General features: G+C 32.2%; 1 protein-coding gene across 1 annotated transcript; it reads right to left on the reverse strand.

Annotated features, from left to right (window-relative positions):
* Positions 1 to 11,078: 11,078 nt before the first annotated feature.
* On the reverse strand, positions 11,079 to 15,106 carry LOC115969877 (probable indole-3-pyruvate monooxygenase YUCCA10). The gene is made up of 4 exons (XM_031089512.1): positions 14,423 to 15,106; positions 14,065 to 14,298; positions 12,786 to 12,911; positions 11,079 to 11,553 (listed from the first exon to the last, which is right to left on the reverse strand). Exons 1-4 carry the CDS (start codon positions 15,032 to 15,034, stop codon positions 11,389 to 11,391), a joined length of 1,137 nt encoding a protein of 378 aa, XP_030945372.1. The 5' UTR covers positions 15,035 to 15,106; the 3' UTR covers positions 11,079 to 11,388.
* Positions 15,107 to 22,704: the final 7,598 nt, after the last annotated feature.

The following is a 22,704-nucleotide window of genomic DNA, read 5'->3' on the forward strand; positions in this document are numbered from 1 at the left end:
TTTTTGCTAAAATATGTAGATATATATATTAAAAAAAAAAGGACTAAACACAAAATAAAAATTAAACAGCAGAGTCGAGCTCAATGACCTTGAGCACAAAATTAGGGAGACTCAATGGTAAAAAAAAACAACCAAAAATTGAGTGAGAAACAAAAATCCCCAACTAGCCAAATTATGGGCTGCCTGATTCCCAAATATTTGGACCCAGTTGAATTCGCACATGGATGAAGGATTGTGCCTTAACATGAATTGGATGTCCTCAACAATCTCCTTATTCACTTGATTTCCCAACAACTGGGTTGGTGGTTCTACCATTAGTTTAATGAGGTCCATACTAGATGTAGCCATGAAAATCTCTTAATTTTAGTCCACAACAAGTACCATCCTAACAAGTCTTTTTAGCAACTATACAATTCTTAAATAAACGAGCTTCAGTTTCTAGTTCTAGTCTACTAGACCACAAAGGGAACACATGTCTTCTTCTTCAATCTTTAATCTTGAGGCCAAATCTATGTTTTAGAGGAAGTGCTCCTACTGCAATTCTCCATAATTGGACCTTTAGTCTTTTAAGAATTCTACTCTTCCAGTGCTTTTTCTAGTATATGGACCTCGTCAAGAATTCTACTGCTATGCACCAAAATTAAATCTTTCAGAGTTGAAATCTAATAAGTAGATATAAAGAAACGGTACAAGTTTTGTCACCAATCCATGCTCTCCTTTCTAAAATCTGAGTTCTTGTTATAGGGATACTCTTAATGGCTGTAACAGATTCTGCATCAAATAACTGGACCAATTGATGCACATCCCAACTCCCAAAATGTTGGTGAAGCAGGTAGCTCAATGCCTTCAAACTTGGGCTTAGGTTTAAAACCATCCACAGATGGAATCTATCTATGGGTCCTTTCAAACCACAATGTCTACTGATCTACTCCATTCTCCACTAGGTAACACACCAAAAAAAAAATTATGGGTTTTTTGCAACTTTCATTCCCCCCCCCCCCCCAAACACCTAGGAAATATACTGAGCTCTTTCCTTTCCAAAACATGATTAGACAACTTCATTGTTACAAGATACTTCTTCCTTCTGTTCTATATTGTTAATTCTATCTAGATTCATCTTATATTTTTCCTTTAATTTTGTTTAAAACATTTTAAAAAATATCATTTAATACATTGTTTTTTACATAAAATGGTATAGGTTTTTTAAACTGTTGTCCTTAATTTAAATAGAGATAAAACTAGTAAAAACTTAGTATTAATAATTTAAATTTCAAACACTCCAATAAAAGACCAAAAAGTCTAGGGACACAAACTATGCGACATACTTTGCCACAACTTGCATAGGTGTCAAGTGGTAATTGAATTTACCTTACACCAAGTACCAATGGCAATGCTATGCATAAAAGTGATGTAATCCAATATTTTTAAGTTGTTACATTTTTTATTCCTTTTAATATCATAGATGTTATCATATTGCATTATAAAAATAGTATATAAGAATATAATGTTATATTTGGTTTATATATATATATATATATAATGTTATTTTATTACATAACATGACATGGATAATTTGGTGTTTATTACAATATTTTTTATTTTTACTTTTTTTTCTTCTCATATTATTTTATATAATTTCTTATTATTCTCTTTCACATTCTCTCTTGAAAAACTGGTTATTCTCTTTCTCTTGATTTTTTATTTTTTCTTACAACTCTACTTTATATTGATGAATCAATGTGATTTTTAAAACTCTATTTTGGATTCATATGTTTTGGTGTTGTATTTTTTAGTGTCCTATCATAAGTAGTCTCTCTCTTTCTCTACAATAAAATTTAGAGAATAAATTATACACATTCAGTGTAAGTTTGATATGGGTTTTCATTGTTATGATAGTCTCTTTTAAAAGAATGAATAATTATTTAAATAAAAATTATACACACATACATATGTATATATTTATTTATTTTGCTTAAATGTATAATCAACCTCACACTATTCATTTAAAAAGTAACAACATTAAAACAAATGAATAACCACCCTAAATATTACATTTGTATATTCATAACCTTTATGTTTAGAAAAACTTTCAATTCAATTTAGTCATATCAAAGTGGACTGAAATGCTCATTAACATGGTTTAACAAAAGTGTAGTAATAATAAATGCTCAAGATTTTAGATATTATGAGTTTGAGATTTTTTTATTATTAATAAATTTGGATTTAGATTATGGTGATTTCAACCCAAATATGTCTTAAAATAGATTGAAGTGGACCAAAATGAAATGAAGTGATCTAAATGGACCGAATTGGACAAAATGGAGAGAATAGGACCGGATGGACCAAATAGGACCGAAGTAGACAGAATAGACCGAATGGGACCAAATTGGATGGAATAGGACCGAAGTGGATAGACTGGACAGATAGGGCCAAAGTGGACTGAACAGAACCAAAGTGAACTGAATGGCCTGAATAGGACTGAAATGGATCAAAGTGGACTGAATAGGACCAATTTGAACTAAATAGGACCAAATAGAAACAAAGTAGACATAATGGACCGAATGGACTGAATAGGACCAAATTAGACCAAAGAGGACAGAATGGACTGAATAGAAGCAATGTGGATTGAATAAGACTTTTGAATATTTATCATTTTTATTGCATTTTTAGGGCTCATATTTCTAATTTCTAATGTCTATTTTAGTATTTTTCTTTGTATTTTTTAACTCAAAACTAAAGAGTTTAGCCCAAATATAATAAAATCTCATACTTTTCAACCCAAAAATGAAGGGAAAAAAAAAAAGAATTTTTGAGCTAAACTTGAAAATAAAACCTACAAAAAGAATTAATTTAAGACCCAATTAGTCTAAAATGGATTGAAGGGGGATCGAAATTGACCGAGTGAACCAAGTTAGACCGAATAGAAATTGTTTAATTTTTAGAGAGAACAAATTATCTTCAAAAATGTTAGGACATATGTGTTTCACATGTTAAGAACATATGTCATGATTTTACGTAATTGGCTTATCATTTGACAAAACGCACTTTACTTGTATTTAGGTAGATTTAGGATGTGTTTAAATACTTCAAGAATTCATGTTTCAAGATCAAGTATTAAAGCCTTCAAGTCTGTCCAAGAAAACAAGTTCATAGTGCAAAATCATTAAAGCTCGACAGCTGGCTCGATAGCTGTATCTATCGAGCTTAAGAAAGCTATTCTACATTCAATGTGCTCGACAGCTTCTCGACACCTTCTATCTGTCGAGGTTTAAGATTTTCAGAATTCAAATTTGATTTTCTTGGGATCCGTGAATTTGTCTTTGGGCTTTCTTTTCTCCTAACCCTAGACATATAAAAGGATTGTTTTAAGGGCAGTCAAATAGATCACAAGTTGCACAAGTTTTGAGCAAACTCTGTTCAAGAAAATTGTGACCAAAGACGAAGTTCTTGCCCTAGTTCATCTCTTTCTCTTGAAGAAGTTGCTGTGTATGTGCACCGTAAGGTTTTGTGACCAAGCATCTTCTTGATCTTCATCTTGTGGATGAACTGAAGAACTTTGCAACCAATAACCTTCTTAGTTGGTGATTGAAGTCGCGTACTGAGATTCGCGCAATTGGTTAGTCACATATTTAGGAGTCGTGCATCGAAAGGGGAACTGTCACTACAGAACAAGTCCAATTGGGTATTGGGGTAAGGGTTCAACTGTAGGTTGGTAAGGTACTTGAGATTCCTTTACTTGTAACCGCTTGTTGTGATAATAGTGGAGTTTCGAGAGTGATGACCTGAAAATCACCCGGTGGGGTTTTTGCCGTTAGGTTTTTCCCATTCGTAAATAAATCACCGTGTTATTTATTTTCTGCTGCATAATTAGTTTATTGGTGATTTGTTTGTGCTATCACACATTTGCATGATAAATTGATTAATTAATAACTTGACTAATTAATTAATTAATTTCTATCACAATGGGTCATTTAGTTTGTGGCCTATCAAAAAAATTTTAGAGAAAAAATTTTACCTTATATTACAATACAATATAATTATTTATTCTCATGCATTGTGTGGGTCTGCTATTAGTTTCTATTAAAAAGTGAGTCTTTACAAAAACTTTTTTTTTTTTTTTACTAAAATAAGTAGATATATATTAAAACAAAAAGGACTAAACACAAAATAAAAATTAAACAGCAGAGTCGAGCACAATGACCTTGAGCACAGAATTAGGGAGGCTTAATGGCAAAAAAAACAACCAAAAATTGAGTGAGAAATAAAAACCCCAACTAGCCAAATTATGGGCTGCCTGATTCCCAATTATTTGGACCCAGCTGAAGTTGCACATGAATGAAGGATTGTGCCTAAACATGAATTGGATGTCCTCAGCAATCTCCTTATTCACATGATTTCCCAACAACTGGGTTGGTGGTTCTACCATTAGTTTGATGAGGTCCATACTAGCTGTAGCCATGAAAATCTCTTTAGTCCACAAGAAGTACCACCCTAACAAGTCTTTTTAGCAACTATACAATTCTTAAATAAACGAGCTTCAGTTTCTAGTTCTAGTCTTCTAGACCACAAAGGGAACACATGTCTTCTTCTTCAATCTTTAATCTTGAGGCCAAATCTATGTTTTAGAGGAAGTGCTCCTACTGCAATTCTCCATAGTTGGACCTTCAGTCTTTTAAGAATTCTACTCTTCCAGTGCCTTTTCTAGTATGGACCTCGTCAAGAATTCTACTACTATGCACCAAAATTAAATCTTTGAGAGTTGAAATCTAATAAGTAGATATAATGAAAAGGTACAAGTTTTGTCACCAATCCATGCTCTCCTGTCTAAACTCTGAGTTCTTGTGATAGGGATACTCTTAATGGCTGTAACAGATTCTGCATCAAATAACTGGACCAATTTATGCACATCCCAACTCCCAAAATGTTGGTGAAGCAGGTTAGCCACCATCAAAGGTTAAAGCTCAATGCCTTCAAACTTGGGCTTAGTTTTAAAACCATCCACAGATGGAATCTATCTATGGGTCCTTTCAAACCACAATGTCTACTGATCTACTCCATTCTCCACTAGGTAACACACCAAAAAAAAAAAAAAAAAATTATGGGTTTTTTGCAACTTTCATTCCCCACCCCCCCACCCCCCCCCAACACCTAGGAAATATACTGAGCTCTTTCCTTTCCAAAGCATGATTAGACAACTTCATTGTTACAAGATACTGCTTCCTTCTGTTCTATATTGTTAATTCTATCTAGATTCATCTTATATTTTTCCTTTAATTTTGTTTAAAGTTTTAAAAAAATATCATTTAATACATTGTCTTTTACATAAAATGGTATAGGTTTTTTAAACTGTTGTACTTAATTTGAATAGAGATAAAACTAGTAAAAACTTAGTATTAAAAGTTTAAATTTCAAACACTCCAATAAAAGACCAAAAAGTCTAGGGACACAAACTATACGACATACTTTGCCACAACTTGCATATGTGTCAAATTTTAATTGAATTTACATTACACCAAGTACCAATGGCAATGCTATGCGTAGAAGTGATGTAGTCCAATCACAAATTGACAAATATACAAGTTGTAGTAAAGTGTGTGGTGAAGTTTGTGTCCATTGAAGAACTCATAAAAGATTAATAATATGAGACCAAAAGTACAAAATCATTACCTTAAGCCACAAGTTTGTTGACCTCTTGAATCCTGTACAAAAAACAATTGTATCAAATGGACGTAACTTGCCGTTCTTAAATAATATGTCATTGCCTCTTACGTTTAGTATCGGCAAGACCTACATTACATGTGGATCAATCAAAGACAGGCATTCAAAGAAAAACAAATAGGAGCTTAAAAGATACATTAAATTATATTATACTACATGATTTACACATGAATGTGACTCATATACTTGGTTTCTGAGGCTCTAATCTTTGGTCTTCTAAACTTTTACCATTTAAGACAATAAAGCCAGCTCATTGGTCTTCTTGGACCAAGTTAACAAAGTAGTTAAACAACTGGTATGTTTGACCAATAGACAAGCACCAAACTTATATAAAGATTACACTTCTAATAACTTTTTATTTTACTTAAAATGAGGGTTAAGAGGATTTGACCTCTGGATTTTAATTTAATAGATAATGACAGAATGAAAATAGACTGGATCTATTGAAAACTTTCTAATAACTTGAACTTTGTTAAAAGCTTAAACTCAATGCAGGTTCATGTACTTGTAAAACAAGTAAAATAAACGAAATCCTATTTATAAACTTAGTGTAGATCAAATTTGACTCGGATACCAACCACAATTTTAAGTTCTAACAGTTAATTAATATGAGTTTTTAATTATTTGAACCATTCTCTCCCTCAAAAACACTTTACCTGAATTTCTCCTGACTTGATCTTTTTATAGGCACCTACATCAATAAACCGGATACTTGCCATACTGAACCTTCATATAGAAAGGACCCTCTGTACGTTTTCTTATCCCATACTTGGTTAGGTCCCCATAAACCAGCTTGCTAAGCATGACCATCAAGGAGTCCACCAAGCTAAGCTTAAAATACTTCAACATAATTTTGGCCAAGTCTACCATCTATAGTGAGATCAAATGAACCTGCATATATAATCCAATAATTGGTATTTGTCAATGATGAATGGATATATAATAATAAGGGTAACCTTTAGGCACAATTCATGTATCTTGGTTTCCTAATTAAATTTAACCCTATAACTAAGTTTTTGTCTTAATAACAATGACCCGTGAAAGAAAAATTCAGTCTAAGTTAGATGTGATTAATTTCATACCTGGCTTTGAACGATAATAGAAGTTTTGGCACCAGGATTTGCAAGGTCTAGAGCAATTTCAATGCCAGAATTCCCAGACCCAACAACCAAAACATTCTTGTTATGTAACTCCTTCCCTGATTTAAACTTCAGGGAAAGTATTTAATCCTTCAACCTCTGGAGTATAAGGATTGGTTGTTTCCCCAGTGGCCACTATTAAAAACTTTGCACAATATATCTCAACCTCACCTGAACTTGCATTCCTAACCTTCACAAGCCATTTCTTGGAAGCCTCACTGTACTCAGCAGACTCCACAGTTCTTTGGTACATAGGACTAATGTTGAAATGGGAGACAGAGGGTCCGTTTGGGATCCTCTTATTTTACTGAAACTGCAAACTTTTTGTTGAAAGTACGGTAGATAAAGGTAAAAATTAGCTGAAATAGTATAGTAGGACCCATGAATAGTACCAAAAAGTGCAATGAAACTCATAAATAGTAGCAAAAATAATCTTTGCCAAATGGACACATAGTCAACTAAGTATTGTATGAACAACTTTTTGGGCATGTATGTGGGATAAGAGAAAGGGAAAGACATGTGAGGGAGTTCACAAAATTGCTTTCCAAGGTGAAGGTGAAGACGGTCATAGGAATATTTCTTCCATAGAGAAGCAATACAGTCTTCCCTCTCAAGGATTATGTATGGGATTGATAGCTGGCTTAGGCAATTAAGCAGCTGTGGCAAGCCCAGAGGTGCCTGATCCAACTATTATTGCTACTTGTTCCTGCGCACGTGCGCACGCGCACACACACACACATATATATATATATATATACATATATTTTGAACCACTGGTGGCTTAGTTTGCTTTTCTTTTTCTTTTTTTTTTGTTATTACAAAGAAGTAAGTAAAGAGAGCCAAGCAAAGGCTTTAGATAATTCATGGAAAAAAAAAATAAGAAGAAGAAGAAGCAAAGGCTTAGATATTATGGAATGGGGTTGCCCTTTTATATCCACATGGACCACATATGGTTATGGCTCATTCATTTCATTGGTTTAAAAGGAACTTAACTGGATTTGGTGGACCAAGTGCTTGGTATGGTTTATTAATCAGTTGATTTTACCCAATATTTTCAAATCTATTTTTTTATTTTTGTTCGTTTTGTGTGTTATAGATATCATAGGTCTTGAATCTAATAAGTTCCCACCGCATTAGTTGTTCTTTACTATTAGGTAGGTTGTAAATGAATTCATTTATTTATAAACCGCTGAAGTTTAGATCAAGAAAATGCTTTATTATATTTGTTTATTTAGCAAATAAGTCAAGCTCAAGCTTAAGTTTAGATTCGAATATTAAACAAGTCAAACTCAAACATATTAATGTACTCATAAACTCTTAATGTGATGGCCACTGCACAAGTATAAGTACTTGTGGGGTGTGGGGAGTAAGAGTCAGGGTTCAAGTTTCCAAGAGGGAGCTTCACACACATATACACTTAGATTATGTTAGAGTATTATTTTTTTCTTGTATATAAAAAAAATGTATTCATAAACAAGCCCGTGAAGATAAAACTCAATTGAAGTAAATATAATATTATATGTTTATATATATACTTGTTTAAAACTTTGCTTATATAGACTTAGGATTGGGTTGAGTAAGTTTGTAAATAAAGCTTATACGATATTAAATAATTATTTTATAATTTATTTATAATTTACATAGTTCATTCGTAATAAAAACTATATATAATTTGCTACAATATTGATCTGGTGAATCTAATTTTATGAATTCATAAACAAAACCATTCTATCTAATAAAGTCAATTAAAATAATTTCAATTATAATTATGTTATTAATTATTAATTATTACCATACATTTGTGAAAGGGTAAAAACTTTTAATCATATTTTTACTATATATGGGAAAAGTATAAGTTATAAGTAGCTCATGAACAAACTTGACAAGAAAATAAACCAAGCTAGCTTGAACATATAACATTATAACCTTCCTATAAAAAATAAAAAATAAAAAATAAAAAAATTATAACCTTATTTGGTGATGAGCACAAACTCAACTTATGTTCAAAATAAAATTAAATTAAACAATTTGAAACTTTCAATATTCAGCTCAACTCAACTTGCTTATAGCACCACTATCATACCAAGATACAAAGGTAATTCTTTTTTGTATAAGTAGGATTTTTTATTTCAAATTTCTTATTCAACCAAAATAAATTTTACTGGTAACTCCAACTCACTATTTAAATCTCGTTTATTTTATTTTATTTTATTTTTATGAACAAAAAAGGGTCTCACACTTGTGATCATTGACCCGACCCACTTAAACCCACTATTGATGGCGTGGGGCACCCCTAGGCATGTTAGGGCTATTTGCATTCTGGCACAGCATTTTTGTGAAGCGCACAACTCAAACTCGGCAACTCCTGAACTTATAGGTATGACCAAGTTTGGTACTCCTACCAACGCACCACCCCAAGGAGCTATTTAAATATGGTTCTTCAAAACTTTTTTTCCCCCTAATATTGCTTATCAAAACCCCATTTATTGAAAGGGACCTTCCATTTAAAAGTAAAGCTATCCAAAAATAAACTGCAACTAGCCCTAGCACCTAGGTCAAGAATTGAGGATTTGCATGAAATTATAAAATGACCAAGGTTTTTTTTTTTGGTTCTTTTTGCTTAGTGGGGGATGAAAATGTTTCAGCACATTTTAGTGACCCCATTCGTACAGAGCATTTAACCTTTTGACTCTTTGAGCAAAATGAAGCCAAGGTTAGGACCGTTGAGGTTTGGGTGGAACACACAGAACTGGACCTGGGTCTTGTTGTTTTAGTCTTTCATTTAGATCCTATAATGATTCACGAAACCATGTGCCTCGCCTGAGATGCCAAAGTTGGGTCAGCATAAATGCATGTGGGTCTCGCCCAATGTCATATGTAAATCCAATCTACATGTTCTTATCTTTCATTTTGGGCCAAAAACTATGAGCCCAATTCTATAAACCTAGACCTTAAGTTAAGGTGTTCCCCTCATTCTGTTCTCTTGACTTCTCTCTTTTTCAATCACTCACAAGTCTACAACTTTAACAACATAGCCAAGATTGACGTGGTGTTTTTAGCCTCACAGTGCCATTTTGTGATTCTATTATTTTGGAACCAAACTACCGAAGCAGTAGTAAAAAATGACAAGCTTATGCATATCAATAATTTTTTTTGTTTTGTTTTTTTTGTTAATGCATGACATGCCCAGTAGCAGTGCTGAGGTCAATGTTATTGTTCTTGAAGTTTGTTGTACTGCTTGACAAATAGTATATGAGCCAAACATGTACGGTTTTTTTAATATTTCCTTTTTAACCTTTTCTTCTGAATGAATATGTTCATCAATTCAGAAGGAAAGAGACAGCCTAAAGAGGGACCTCAACATTTGCACCAGCAAATAAAAACACCCACGGAGGGAGAGAGGAGATGTACATCTATAGTTCTTTACTCAGTACAAGAGCCAGCCCAAGATTCAATTTTGTGGGCAACAATATAGCATCTCTTAGGTTACAAACAAAAAATCCTAAAGGGATGAGAACAAATATAGAGAAAATATTCAGAGTGCCGGCAAAACGTATGATAATTTCACAATATTTTCAAATTAATCTACCATCTAACGGGCCATTCAAATAAACTTAAACTGCATATGATGGTGCATTTCTGATGAGATAGACTAAAATTCGGGAACGTTACAAAATGTTAGTGAATTTTTATTGTGTTCCTAGCTTTACTGAATATAAACACTTGAAATCTAATTTCTCCTGATTCTTTTGAGGATTGGTTGTTTATGCCTTTATGGCATCAATCACCAAGGGTCCATCACCTTGAAAGATTACAAATTAGGACTCGAGGTACACAGGAGTTAACTACAAGATGGGTATATTATGTGATGACTTGCAGTATTTTTGTTGTTGCAGTTTGAAAAGGAATTTTTGATTTTTTGTAATTAATTATCCATCCAAATTAGTTTGGTATTTCTCAGCTTTGCCAAATCCGAAAGTTGTTTTCTACACATTCTGTACATAATCAAACTGTAACTAACATTTTTAAATTTTATATAAATGTAATATAGTACACGCTCTGGTACAGTTTTTTTTAAAAAAAATAAGCTGCTGAAGTTTCATAAAAGCTTGATGATTGATGCCAGAGATTGAAGTTTCATTTAAAGATGTTGTTTATAATTTAAGCAACTTACGTATGATCCTTTGAGAGAGACTTTTTTTTTTTTTTAAGAAGAAGGCTGTAGATTTTACTAAGATAACTCAGCCCTCTAGCATGTCTAGCTATCACAATCATTAATGTAAATATGATTTAACAATTCTAAATACATTATAGAATGATCATATTGTTTAGAGTAGACTTCTTCTCTATTGTTCCTCTTTGTTTATTCTAAAGTTCTTGAAAAAAGTCCTTTTCAGTTTTCACTTGCTTTGCATCACTTTCTAATTCTCACAATACTCATGCTTAACCAAAGCAACAAACAAAACTAGATTATATCACAACAATAACCTATTTTATTATTCTCTCTCTCTCTTTTCCCTTTTTTGAGACATTATGTAATGGACTTGATATCATTGGCTATGTTTTGGGCATCGGCACTAGCTCCATATAACCCTCTTCTAGATAGTCCAACACAGTATAAGCCATTCTTTCCCTTCCAATGGTTAGGATAAGCGGGTTTTGCAAGTCCATCCTCATTCAAAAGATATTCATCCCCCTGCTTATAACAATAAAATTGTTAATTGAGAACCATTCTTTTTAAATAAATAAAAAAAAATAGTTCCAGTATGGTATCTATTTGGTACAAGTTAAATTTTTTTAGTGTTATTTTTAAAAGTGGAATTCTTGTGAAGTTTGTGTTAATAAGTGAAATTTGAATAAGATATTAGATATATCTAAGGGGGAAAAAGAAACTTTATATGTTGTATTTAACAAGGAAAATAAACCAAATTAAATCACATTTTTCACCATACCAAATGAGAAATTATTAACACATCTAGAAGGACTATGTCACACTTGCCTAATGGTCCTCCGTACCAGTAAAATAGATCCACCAAATTAATCTTAAATAATTGAGTCAACTCCTAATTTCCTAAACCAAATAAACCCCAATTTATGTTACTATCATTTACGATTATGTTTATGTTTATATTTGCCTTAGGTATAAAAACATTTGATTGATGGTTTCTCTTGAGTCCTCAGTAGTCAGTCCTCCTACCAAAAACACAATACAGAGTATTTTAGATTAGCGTACATTTTTTACCTTTAAGTTTTGGATTTGTTTTTACTTTGAACATTTATGTTTCAAAATTTTCATTTTAACCTTTCATGTTTGATTTTCTTTTCATATCCATTTACATTTCAAAATTTTCATTTTGACCATTCATATTAAATTCAATTTTCAATTTAGCCCTTCATGTTAGATTCAATTTTCTATTTGACTCTTCATAGAAATGAAAATTTTGAAAGGTAAAGAGCCAAACAAAAAACTTAATCAAACATGCATGGCCAAAATGAAAATTTTGAAACCTAAAAGGTCAAAATGAAAATAATCTTAAACTTTAAGGACCAAAAATGTACTTTAGTCAATATTTTAAAAAGATTGGAGAATTTATTTCCTTCACTAAAATATTCTTTATTATATTTTTTTTCCTAGACAAAATTGGACAACTTCATCACCTACTATTACAGTAGGATATTTCCTAGTTCCATGTTATTGTTGCTGTTTAGAAAATTCAAATTTTAAAAAATATCGTTTATGTATTTTTCTTTCAAATAAATAGGTCTAAGCTTTCAAAATTACACTTTAATTTAAACTGAAATAAAACAAGTAAAAATCAGGATATTACCTTTCAAATAAAAGTAAATAATAAATTAGAAATAATATTATATTTTAAAAAATCTCAAAATAAAATAAAGGGCTAACACAAAGAGTACTCTGTCAAATACCTTAAGCCACAAGTTTGTCGACCTCTTAAATCCGGTACCAAAAATAATGGTGTCAAATGGATGTAACTTATCATTCTTGAATAGTATGTCATTGCCTTGAACTTTAATTATTTCTGCCGGCAAAACCTGCATAACATGTGGATCAGATCAATAAAACAAACAAGCATGTTTTTCTCATTAAAAAAAAAAAAAAAAAAGGCATATGAAAAAGGACAAACAAGAGCTTAAAAGATAGAGTAAAATGTATTGTATAAGATTTTCATTGGTCTTCTAAACTTTACCATTTCAGAAAAGAGAAAATCTATACTCTATATATTGACAAAAGAAATTTGACACCTTCTAATATAACAGATTGTTAGTAGTAGATAAAAAAAATTGATGTCAATACTAAACCGCTATAAACTTCCTAACTCAACTATTGAAAAAAATATTATCATATTTTTTTGTGTATATAGTATTGCTCTTAAGAAAATCATTGTAGTCAATTCTTTGCTCGCCATGAACAAATTAGAAAAGTGATTGCGGAATGGTATCCATTAGACTAGAACACAATTGGCCCCCCAAAAAATTGTAGTATCCTTTTCATTCAACCACCTAACATATAAAGTTATTATTTCTTTTCTTACAATGAGAGTTTTTGAAGAATTGACCTGAGATTTAATTTCATAGACAATGACAAGATGCCATTAGATTGGATCTACTGAAAATCCTTAACAATGATCAAGCATGCTCATTACATATGATCATAAACTGAAAATCTATACTCTATACAACTTCTAATATAACAGAACAAGCTATAAACTTCCTAACTCAACTATTGAAAAAAATATTATCATATTTTTTTGTGTATATAGTATTGCTCTTAAGAAAATCATTGTAGTCAATTCTTTGCTCGCCATGAACAAATTAGAAAAGTGATTGCGGAATGGTATCCATTAGACTAGAACACAATTGGCCCCCCAAAAAATTGTAGTATCCTTTTCATTCAACCACCTAACATATAAAGTTATTATTTCTTTTCTTACAATGAGAGTTTTTGAAGAATTGAAGATTTAATTTCATAGACAATGACAAGATGCCATTAGATTGGATCTACTGAAAATCCTCTAACAACTTGAACTCAGTGCATATCCGTGTACTTACAGAACAAGTAAAAACTAATCCAACTTATAGTTTTAATTAGTGAAGATCAACTTTACCTCTGATACCACAAACAATTCTAAAGAATTAATTTTACTTTTTTAAGTACCTGAACCATTCCCTCACTCAAAATTCTTACCTGAATTTCTCCTGACTTGATCTTTTTATATGTACCAACATCAAAAAGTGGATACTTGCCGTACTTAACCTTCATATAAAAAGGACCCTCTGTAGGCCTTCCTATCCCATACTTGGTCAGGTCCCCATAAACCAGTTTGCTAAGCATGACCATCAAGAAATCCACCAAGCTAACAGGAAAATACTTCAACATGGTTAAGCCCAAGTACACCATCTCCCTTGAGAGAAAATGAGCCTCTATATATAATCCAATAATTGGTAATTGTAACCATGATGCATAGATATATTAGATTTTGTACTAATAACGATGACCCATGTAAGAAGAATTAAATCTAAGTTAGATGTGGTTAATTTCATACCGGGCTTCGAAAAATAATGGAAGTTTTGGCACCATGATTTGCAAGGTCCAGAGCAATTTCCACTCCAGAATTCCCAGACCCAACAACCAAAACATTCTTGTTTTTGAACTCCTTCCCTGACTTATACTGAGTAGAATGAAGAACCTCACCAGGGAAAGTGTTTAACCCTGCAACCTCTGGGGTATAAGGGTTGGTTGTTTCCCCAGTGGCCACCACTAAAAACTTTGCACTATATATCTCAACCTCTCCTGAACTTGCATTCCTAGCCTTAACAATCCATCTCTTGGAAACTTCATTGTACTCAGCAGACTCCACAGTTCTTTGGAACATAGGACTAATGTTGAAATGGGAGAAATAGTCATCTAAGTACTGTATGAACATCTTTTTGGGCACAAAGGTGGGATAAGAAGCAGGGAATGACATGTGAGGGAGTTCACAAAATTGCTTTGCAAGGTGGAGGTGAAGACGATCATAGGAATATTTCTTCCATATAGAGGCAATACAGTCTTCTCTCTCAAGAATTATGTACGGGATTGATTGCTGGCTTAGGCACGCAGCTGTGGCAAGCCCAGAAGGGCCTGATCCAACTATTATTGTTAATTGTTCCTCCATTTTTTGAGCCACTGTTTGCTTAGGCTTCTGTCTTTTGTTATTACAAAGGAGGAAGTAAATGGAGCTAAGCAAAGGCTTAGATAACATGGAATTGAGTTACCTTTTTATAGGAGTCTAAATCTTCTGTCTCACTCTTTCTACTCCACTATATACTTTACAAATAAATCATGCCACATGTCCATCTAGTTTATTAAATGTTAAATTTATGCTTTCTATTATTTCAATTTCCTAAATATAATGAGTTATTTATTTATTTATTTATTTTAGGAAATTGAAATAATAAAAGACATAAATTTAGCATATAATAAAATAGATGAACATGTGGCATGTTTTTATTTGTGGAGTATATAATGGATCAGAAAGAGTTGGATAAAAGATTTACTCACACGTGGCATATCCTTCTATTTTATTAAATGTTAAATTTATGCCTCCTATTATTTCAATTTCCTAAATATGATGGTTATTTATTTATTTATTTTAAAAAATTAAAATAATAGATGCCATAAATCTAGTATTTAATGAAATAGATAGACATATGGCATGTTTTTATTTATGGAGTATAAATTTACACATCATTTTTGTTTCTTAAATTACTCTTAACTTGTCGGAAACCCGTGCAACGCACGGGAACTTACCTATTTATAATAGACTAAAATAATTTTATAAAATTTTAAATTGATTATGAAACTATACTATTGCGTGAATTGCTCCTATCTTTTTGAGTTACAATTTGATGAATAAGCCAAATTTAGGTATTGAAAAAAAAAATAACTAAAAAGTTCTAATGTTAAAACATTCGAAAGGGGAAAACAAATCAGAAAATTTACTGGCACTGCCTAGAAATTATTGAAACAAAACAAAATATATATGACTACCAAATAGAGAAATATAAGAGAAAGATATGTTACCTTCAAAAGAATAATCCATAGTTATAACAGTTGAAATTTGCTAAACTGTTTCAAATATTGCAAAAAATTGAACCCAAAAATTTAGATGGTCAAACTTTCAAAAGACAATAAAATTAAAAATCAAAACATTCAGAACCTACAAATTATTTTTAAAAAAAAAATCATTATTGCGAGACAATTTCAGTAAGGATGGAAAGCTTTTCTAAGTTTTTTTTATCCAATTCTTCCTAATTGATGAAAAATTTGGTTCAAACATTGTCGAACACTTTGAAGGTGCAAATAATATAGGCTTCCAACATAATCTTTAATTAATAAACAAAGAAGCATGACACCATAAGAGGAGATTGTTTTAGGGTTTTCAAAGATTTTATCTCTTATATATATATATATATAAAAGAGACTCTGTTAGGACTCTCTCACTATTTAGTTTTAAAAATTAAATTTTTTTAAAATTAAAATGATGATGTGGAAAATTATGGAAGTTTCAAAGGTTTCAGTTTTATATATATATATATATATATATATATATATATATATCTAGATTATACCATTATATTTCATTAATTCAGATGTATTTACTGTATTTCATAAAAGGAGAAATATTTATCTATACTACTATGAGCAAGACTTAGGTACAGTCCTTAAGTGTTGTTCCTTAAGTTTTTCTCTTAAAATTCTGTCATATGGATTTTTTCTCATGGAATGAAAATTTATTTTTTAGTTAAGCAGCTACATGACAAAATCTTAAGAGGGGAACTTAAGAAACAACACATAAGTTACTGTACCTAAATTTTGTCCACACTACTATTTGTAGTGTATAAGGGGCTTCCTCTGTTTAGGGTCCTCATTTTTTTATTTAAAAATGTTCATACACCCTTATGTTTAAGTGTAGACAAAACTAAAGGATAATCCAATAAAAATACAACTCTAACTCCCACTAAAACATTGTCTAAAAAATAGGATTACTCTCCTATTGATTTTCAAACTGTTTTATCCATTTATAAATTAAATTATCAAAATAAAAATTATATATAAAAAATAAAGACACAAGTTTTTTTGTTTTTTTGGCTCTAAAATAGGACCACTAAACCCAATGATTTCACTTTTTTTCCCATTTATCAAGACTTAAACGTTTCTCTCTTCTTCTTCTTTTTTGGTTTCCTTTCTTCTAAATTCTAATCTCACATTTTTTTTTTTGTCTTTTCAAATCTTTTCTTCTTTATTTTTGAATTATTAAAAAAAAAAGTGTTTTTTAATGTGCTTCTTTTTTTCTTTTTAATGATTTATTTATTTATGTTGGTGTTTGAATTGTTTTCTCTTCACATCTGTTTGTACTATCTTTTTTTTTTTCATTTTAATGAATGTATTTTCTATGTCCAAAATAAAAATTACTATGTGTGTGGTTTAATTGGATAGAAGAGAAAAATATCTCAAATTGAGATAAATGAAAAATTATGACACTAAACCCAAAAAATAAAAAAATAAAAAGCCTCATCACATGCACGAAGCGCATATAATGAGTCTAGTAACTATTAATGCTCTATATTTTTCCTCTACTTATACTTGTATCATAAAAGCACATTGAAGTCATAAAGAATATTTTGGTGACATGTTAGAAAAAATTACAGAACGAAGAGGAGAGATGAAAAAATTACAAAACCTATTAAAGACTTTTGTTAAGACTTAGGGCTAGAAGTATGGTAAATCCTAAAATATAACTTGGATATTGAAAGGGGCGAGCAATTGAAGGGTTAGACATATCAGGGCTGAATTAATGGTATACTTGAAAATTTAAACGTTAGAGCATTAAGGCATCAGTATGCGTAAAATTTTATTTTTTATTTTAGCATAAAAACTTACTTTTTCTATTTTACACAATTATTTTGTAAAAATACCAATATCAGACCATCTATTATACACTCTATTTTCTTTAAATAATTTTTTTTTCTACACACACCACACATGTCAAAACACACACACACACACACACACACACTCTCTCTCTCTCTCTCTCTCTCTCTCTCTCTCTCTCTCTCTCTCTCTCTCTCTCTCTCTCTCAAATCTGAAAATCTTAGGTCTCTCCACCTAGCCTCCATGGCTCAAATTTGAAAACCAGATCTCTCCACCCAACCCTCTATGGACAAGCTCACTCGCTCACTCACTCTCTCTCTCTCTCTCTCTCTCTCTCTCTCTCTCTCTCTCTTATATTTCATTAATTTTACTTTTCATTATTAATTTAAAGTTTATATGGTGAATCTTAGGTATTCAAATTAGTTGGGAATGAAGCAAGAGACAACAAGAAGACTTAGATAGTGCTAAGAAAACCGGTGTTGGTTCCAAATGGTGGGAATTTTGCTTTTGTCTAAGGAAACCAATGATATTTCCGAATGGGTTTTCCTTGGATTTTTCATTGGGTTTTGTTTTTGGGTGGTAGTGGTGGTTAGGTGGTTGGGTGGTGTTAGGCTGCAGTGGTCTTCCTTCTTCATCCTCATCTTTCTTTCTTTCTTTCTTCTTGATCTTTTGGACATTGGAGAGATAAAGAGAGCAAGGGGAAGAGACAGAGAGTCTAACAAGGGTGAGAGAGAGAAAATATTAAAGTAATCAGATACAAAGCTAGTTGGATATTTACAAAGCTATACAAGGTTTGATGTGTGTGATTTTTATGTTATATTGTGTAAATTGTCACACTTTTTGTATTTTAGACTCACTGATACAATTGCCCTTAGAGGATTAAGGAGGAGAAATAACGAATAAGGTGTAATAACTTGGAACAAAAAAAAAAAATGGTTGGCTTAAATAAAAGAGTTATAGAAGGTGCCACTTGGTAGAATCTAAACAACAGGGAAAATTAAAAATAACCTTAAAGGGACGTACCAATTCTAATGTCATTGCCTTTGTCAAGAGATTTCGTAAATCACTTTTTTTTTCTATCTGTAATTCCAACAAAAAATCCAACATGTCAAAATTGCAAACTCAAGTGGTAGATTGATAACAACACAATTATATAGACAAATTTTATAATAAATAAATTTAGTTCATTTTTGTTAAAGCATTGTATTTGTATTCCCTCTTACTTACCCAAGAATGCAATCACTTTTCTAGAATAAAATTTTGAAAGGGGAAAAAGAATAAAATTTCAAACCCTTAATCATCCTGTTTGAACTTCACAGAGTCTTGAGATTTGCCTTAGGAGTACCCGTTTGAACTACAATCTGTCCAATAATAAATCAAGATTTTGAGTAATAAAAAAGTGTAGCCAAAGTGTTGAATACAAAGTGTTGTGACTTATGAATCAATATATAAGGATTGGTTAGTGTTGATACCCGTTTTTGACAAGAGGCCCAACAACAAAAAAAAACCCAATAGTGAAGGAAGATAAAGGAGGAAAAGAATGAAAGAAACACGATAGAAGCAAATGGGCCACGAGAGCCCAAGAAAAGAGGTAAAAACCAAATGGGCCAACATAGCAAGAAGTGACAGCCAGCAAGCCCATAGGCACAATGAGAGGTAAAAGTAAAGTAAATGGAATGTGAGAGCCCAAGAAAAGAGATAAAAGCCCAATGGGCCAACATGGCAAGAAGTGACAACCAGCAGGCCCATGGACATAATGAGAGGTAAAAGTAAAGTAAATGGGCTATGAGAGTCCAAGAAAAGAGGTAAAAGCCCAATGAATCAATATGGTAGGAAGTGACAGCCAACAAGCCCATAAGCACAAAAGAGGTAAAAAAAAGGAGAATAATATTCAAGTCAATGGGTTATGCAGGCCAAGGAAAATAAGAAAGAAGAAGAGAAAAAGCTCAATGAATTGATTTGACAAGAGCTTATGCCAAGTAAACACACAAGCCCAAGAAGGGATGAAGAGAAATAACGCATGCCCAAAAGCCCATGCCCTTTTTCTGTAGAGGATAAGCACGGGTAGAAGAGACACGCAATAGAACGAAACAAGGCTAGTCTGTTATGGTAGAAATAGCCTGGGAACGAAAGAAAACAAAGACAAAGGATAGTGGAACATGCACACGATGACCGAAGCTCCACGAATTTGTACTCAACCAATACAAGAGAAATAGGCCCACGATCAAGGGGCTCAAAAGGTATGATCTGGTGGTAGGGGGAAAAAAGTCTATTTTGGGTTTTCAGCCATAGCTTCTTTAGGTAAAATGCCTTACTAAGATGGCATTTTGCCCAAAAGAGGAAGTAGACGGCTGGTGTGGACACAACAAAAAGTGTTGGGAGTCACTACCTTGTTTTTGCAATGGTCTAGAAACCATATATATAGCATCCTCTTAAGGAATGACCCTTTGATTCTTACTACCTGTGAGAAACCGCGCCCCCGGCCCGTTTTTATGGAATGTTGGGCCAAACTCATGTGAATGGGTGGAGTCATGTTATTGCCTCTCAAAATGGAGGTTCGACTAATTAGATTTTCCCCTTTAGATTAAGGGTTTTACAATAGAGTCGCCACTTATTTAATTATTGAAATAAATAAGAAAACCAAAATTGAAAAATTCATCATTTTATTAATTTGTAATTGAATTTATATTGATCATAGAAAAATTACATGGTTTTGGTCCTAGATACAATCTAAGATAAAGTACATGACTTTGTTTCCTAATTACAATCTAAAAATCAAAAATTACATAGATAAGCATTGGTCTATCAACCCTTGATCTAAGTTTGGAGGCTATGTTACAAGGTGGGAAGGTGTTAGGCATCCACCTTGCCCGGTGAAATTGGTCTTCTAGACTATGGTGGCCAACATTCATATCACATCATCCAATATGTTATCAATCAATTTGCATGTTGAATTTGATGTGTGTGCATGTGATAAATCCTAATTCAATTTATTAAGCATTGCATTTGGATTAAAAAAATAAATTCTAGTGAATGTATGTGGATGGTGATAACCTAGATTCAAGGATTTGAAAAAATTATTAAACAAGCATGTTTTTCATATTTTTGATGTGGATTTAAGATTAAATCAAGTGATATGCATAAACATGTGATGAACAACCAAGAACATGTGAAGAACACATAAGAACAATTAAGAACATTCAAACATATTCAAGGGAATTATCATGTTTTAATCTTAAATTCTCATCATGGTAACATAAATAAACAGTTAGGGAAGGGGATTATACCTTCATGCAAGATCTATATGGTGGAGGAGGAGACTCTTGATGGAGGTTCTAAGGGTGGAGGAAAAGAAGAGTTAGGAGAGGGAGAGTAAGTCTCACTCAATACCTTGAGTCTCAGGAAGACCAAGATATGACAAGACTACTCAACTTCACTAGAACTCAAGAGAAGAGAAGAGAAGAGAGGGGGGTTTTTTCTGTGCCTTGGAATGAAGGAGAATGGTGGTTTATATAGTAGTGGTGGAGGAAATATGAATGGAATGTCATTTAATGAGGGTAGACAAAGAATCATGAACCTAGACCTCATTTTAGCCTTGGGGGAAATCTGGTGCATTAAATGGAAAGATTAGTGTGAGTGAGAAGCAAGCCAAAATTCGATTTTCTCGTAGCTGCTATAACAGCCTCTAGAGCCAAATTTGAATAATCATATTTGACACAATTCTGATCGGAATTGTCTTGTTCTTGTACTAAAATTGAAGCCTTGGATATCTAGTTTTTGGGAAAATTAACCTCATTCACAGATTCAAAATATTCTGAGAGATATCGATGAAATGGTGAGCGGAGGTCATTTGTTAGAAAATGGTTTCAGCACAATTAACATTAATAGGTCCCAAATTAGCTCCCAATTAATATTAAATGACTCCAATCACTCCCATTTCAGACTTAATTGGTTCCAAATTTATCCTAATTAAAAGATAATTGCACAAATTACTTATTGAATAATTAATGTTTAACTATCTAGTTAATTAAGTATGTGTAACTCTACCATAAAATATAGTCCTAACCAATCAAATTATGAAACATCATCGATTTCAAATTGATTATACTTATAACCAATTGAAATCAATTGTTCATAATCACATATAGTCGGACTCAATTTGTGATAGTGCATCTCAACCATTAAAACTTGATTTGATGATAACTTTCAATCTAATGGTTCGATTAGGCCTCATTACCAGTCGATTTGATTGTTACAACATCAAGATAATTTTGGTGAAATAAGATTAAAGATCTAATGACCAGAATCAAAATGCATATTTTTAATGTGAAATTACCCTTTTACCCTCCATGTGAGGTTAAATACGGGTTGTAAAATAGGGTGTCAACACTACCTGAGATATAGGTTCGGAGTTAAGATACAGTCTTAGGAAGGTGTTAGGAACCCAAAACCGCCCAACCCTAATGTTGGCTACCCTTCATTGTGTCTTATGTCCTAATCCCATTAAAGGCACACTCTATATTGCATCTATACTCTCACACACACACATACCCTAACATACATCTATCACTACATCTCTTAACATTCATCTAGCATACATGTCATATCATCATTGCATCTCATCACACCACAAACCCTAATCATGCTCTTATCTCACATCATAAACCCTAAGATACATCTAGTATACATGTCAAACCAACCTAGCATTTATCTAACATGGCATAACATAAACTCTAGCTTACATCTAGCATCATGTCATCACATCCAAGGCAGGTGTATATGAACATTAAAATCAAGGTAGAAATAAAGCCAATAAACCATGTCATCATCCAAGACATTAAGAACACAATTGTATCATCAAACCTAAACAAGACCATGCATGTACATTGTAAATGCATGACTTACCTTTGC

Source organism: Quercus lobata, chromosome 12 (genome assembly GCF_001633185.2).
Source record: "Quercus lobata isolate SW786 chromosome 12, ValleyOak3.0 Primary Assembly, whole genome shotgun sequence".
NCBI classification, from domain to species: Eukaryota; Viridiplantae; Streptophyta; class Magnoliopsida; order Fagales; family Fagaceae; genus Quercus; species Quercus lobata.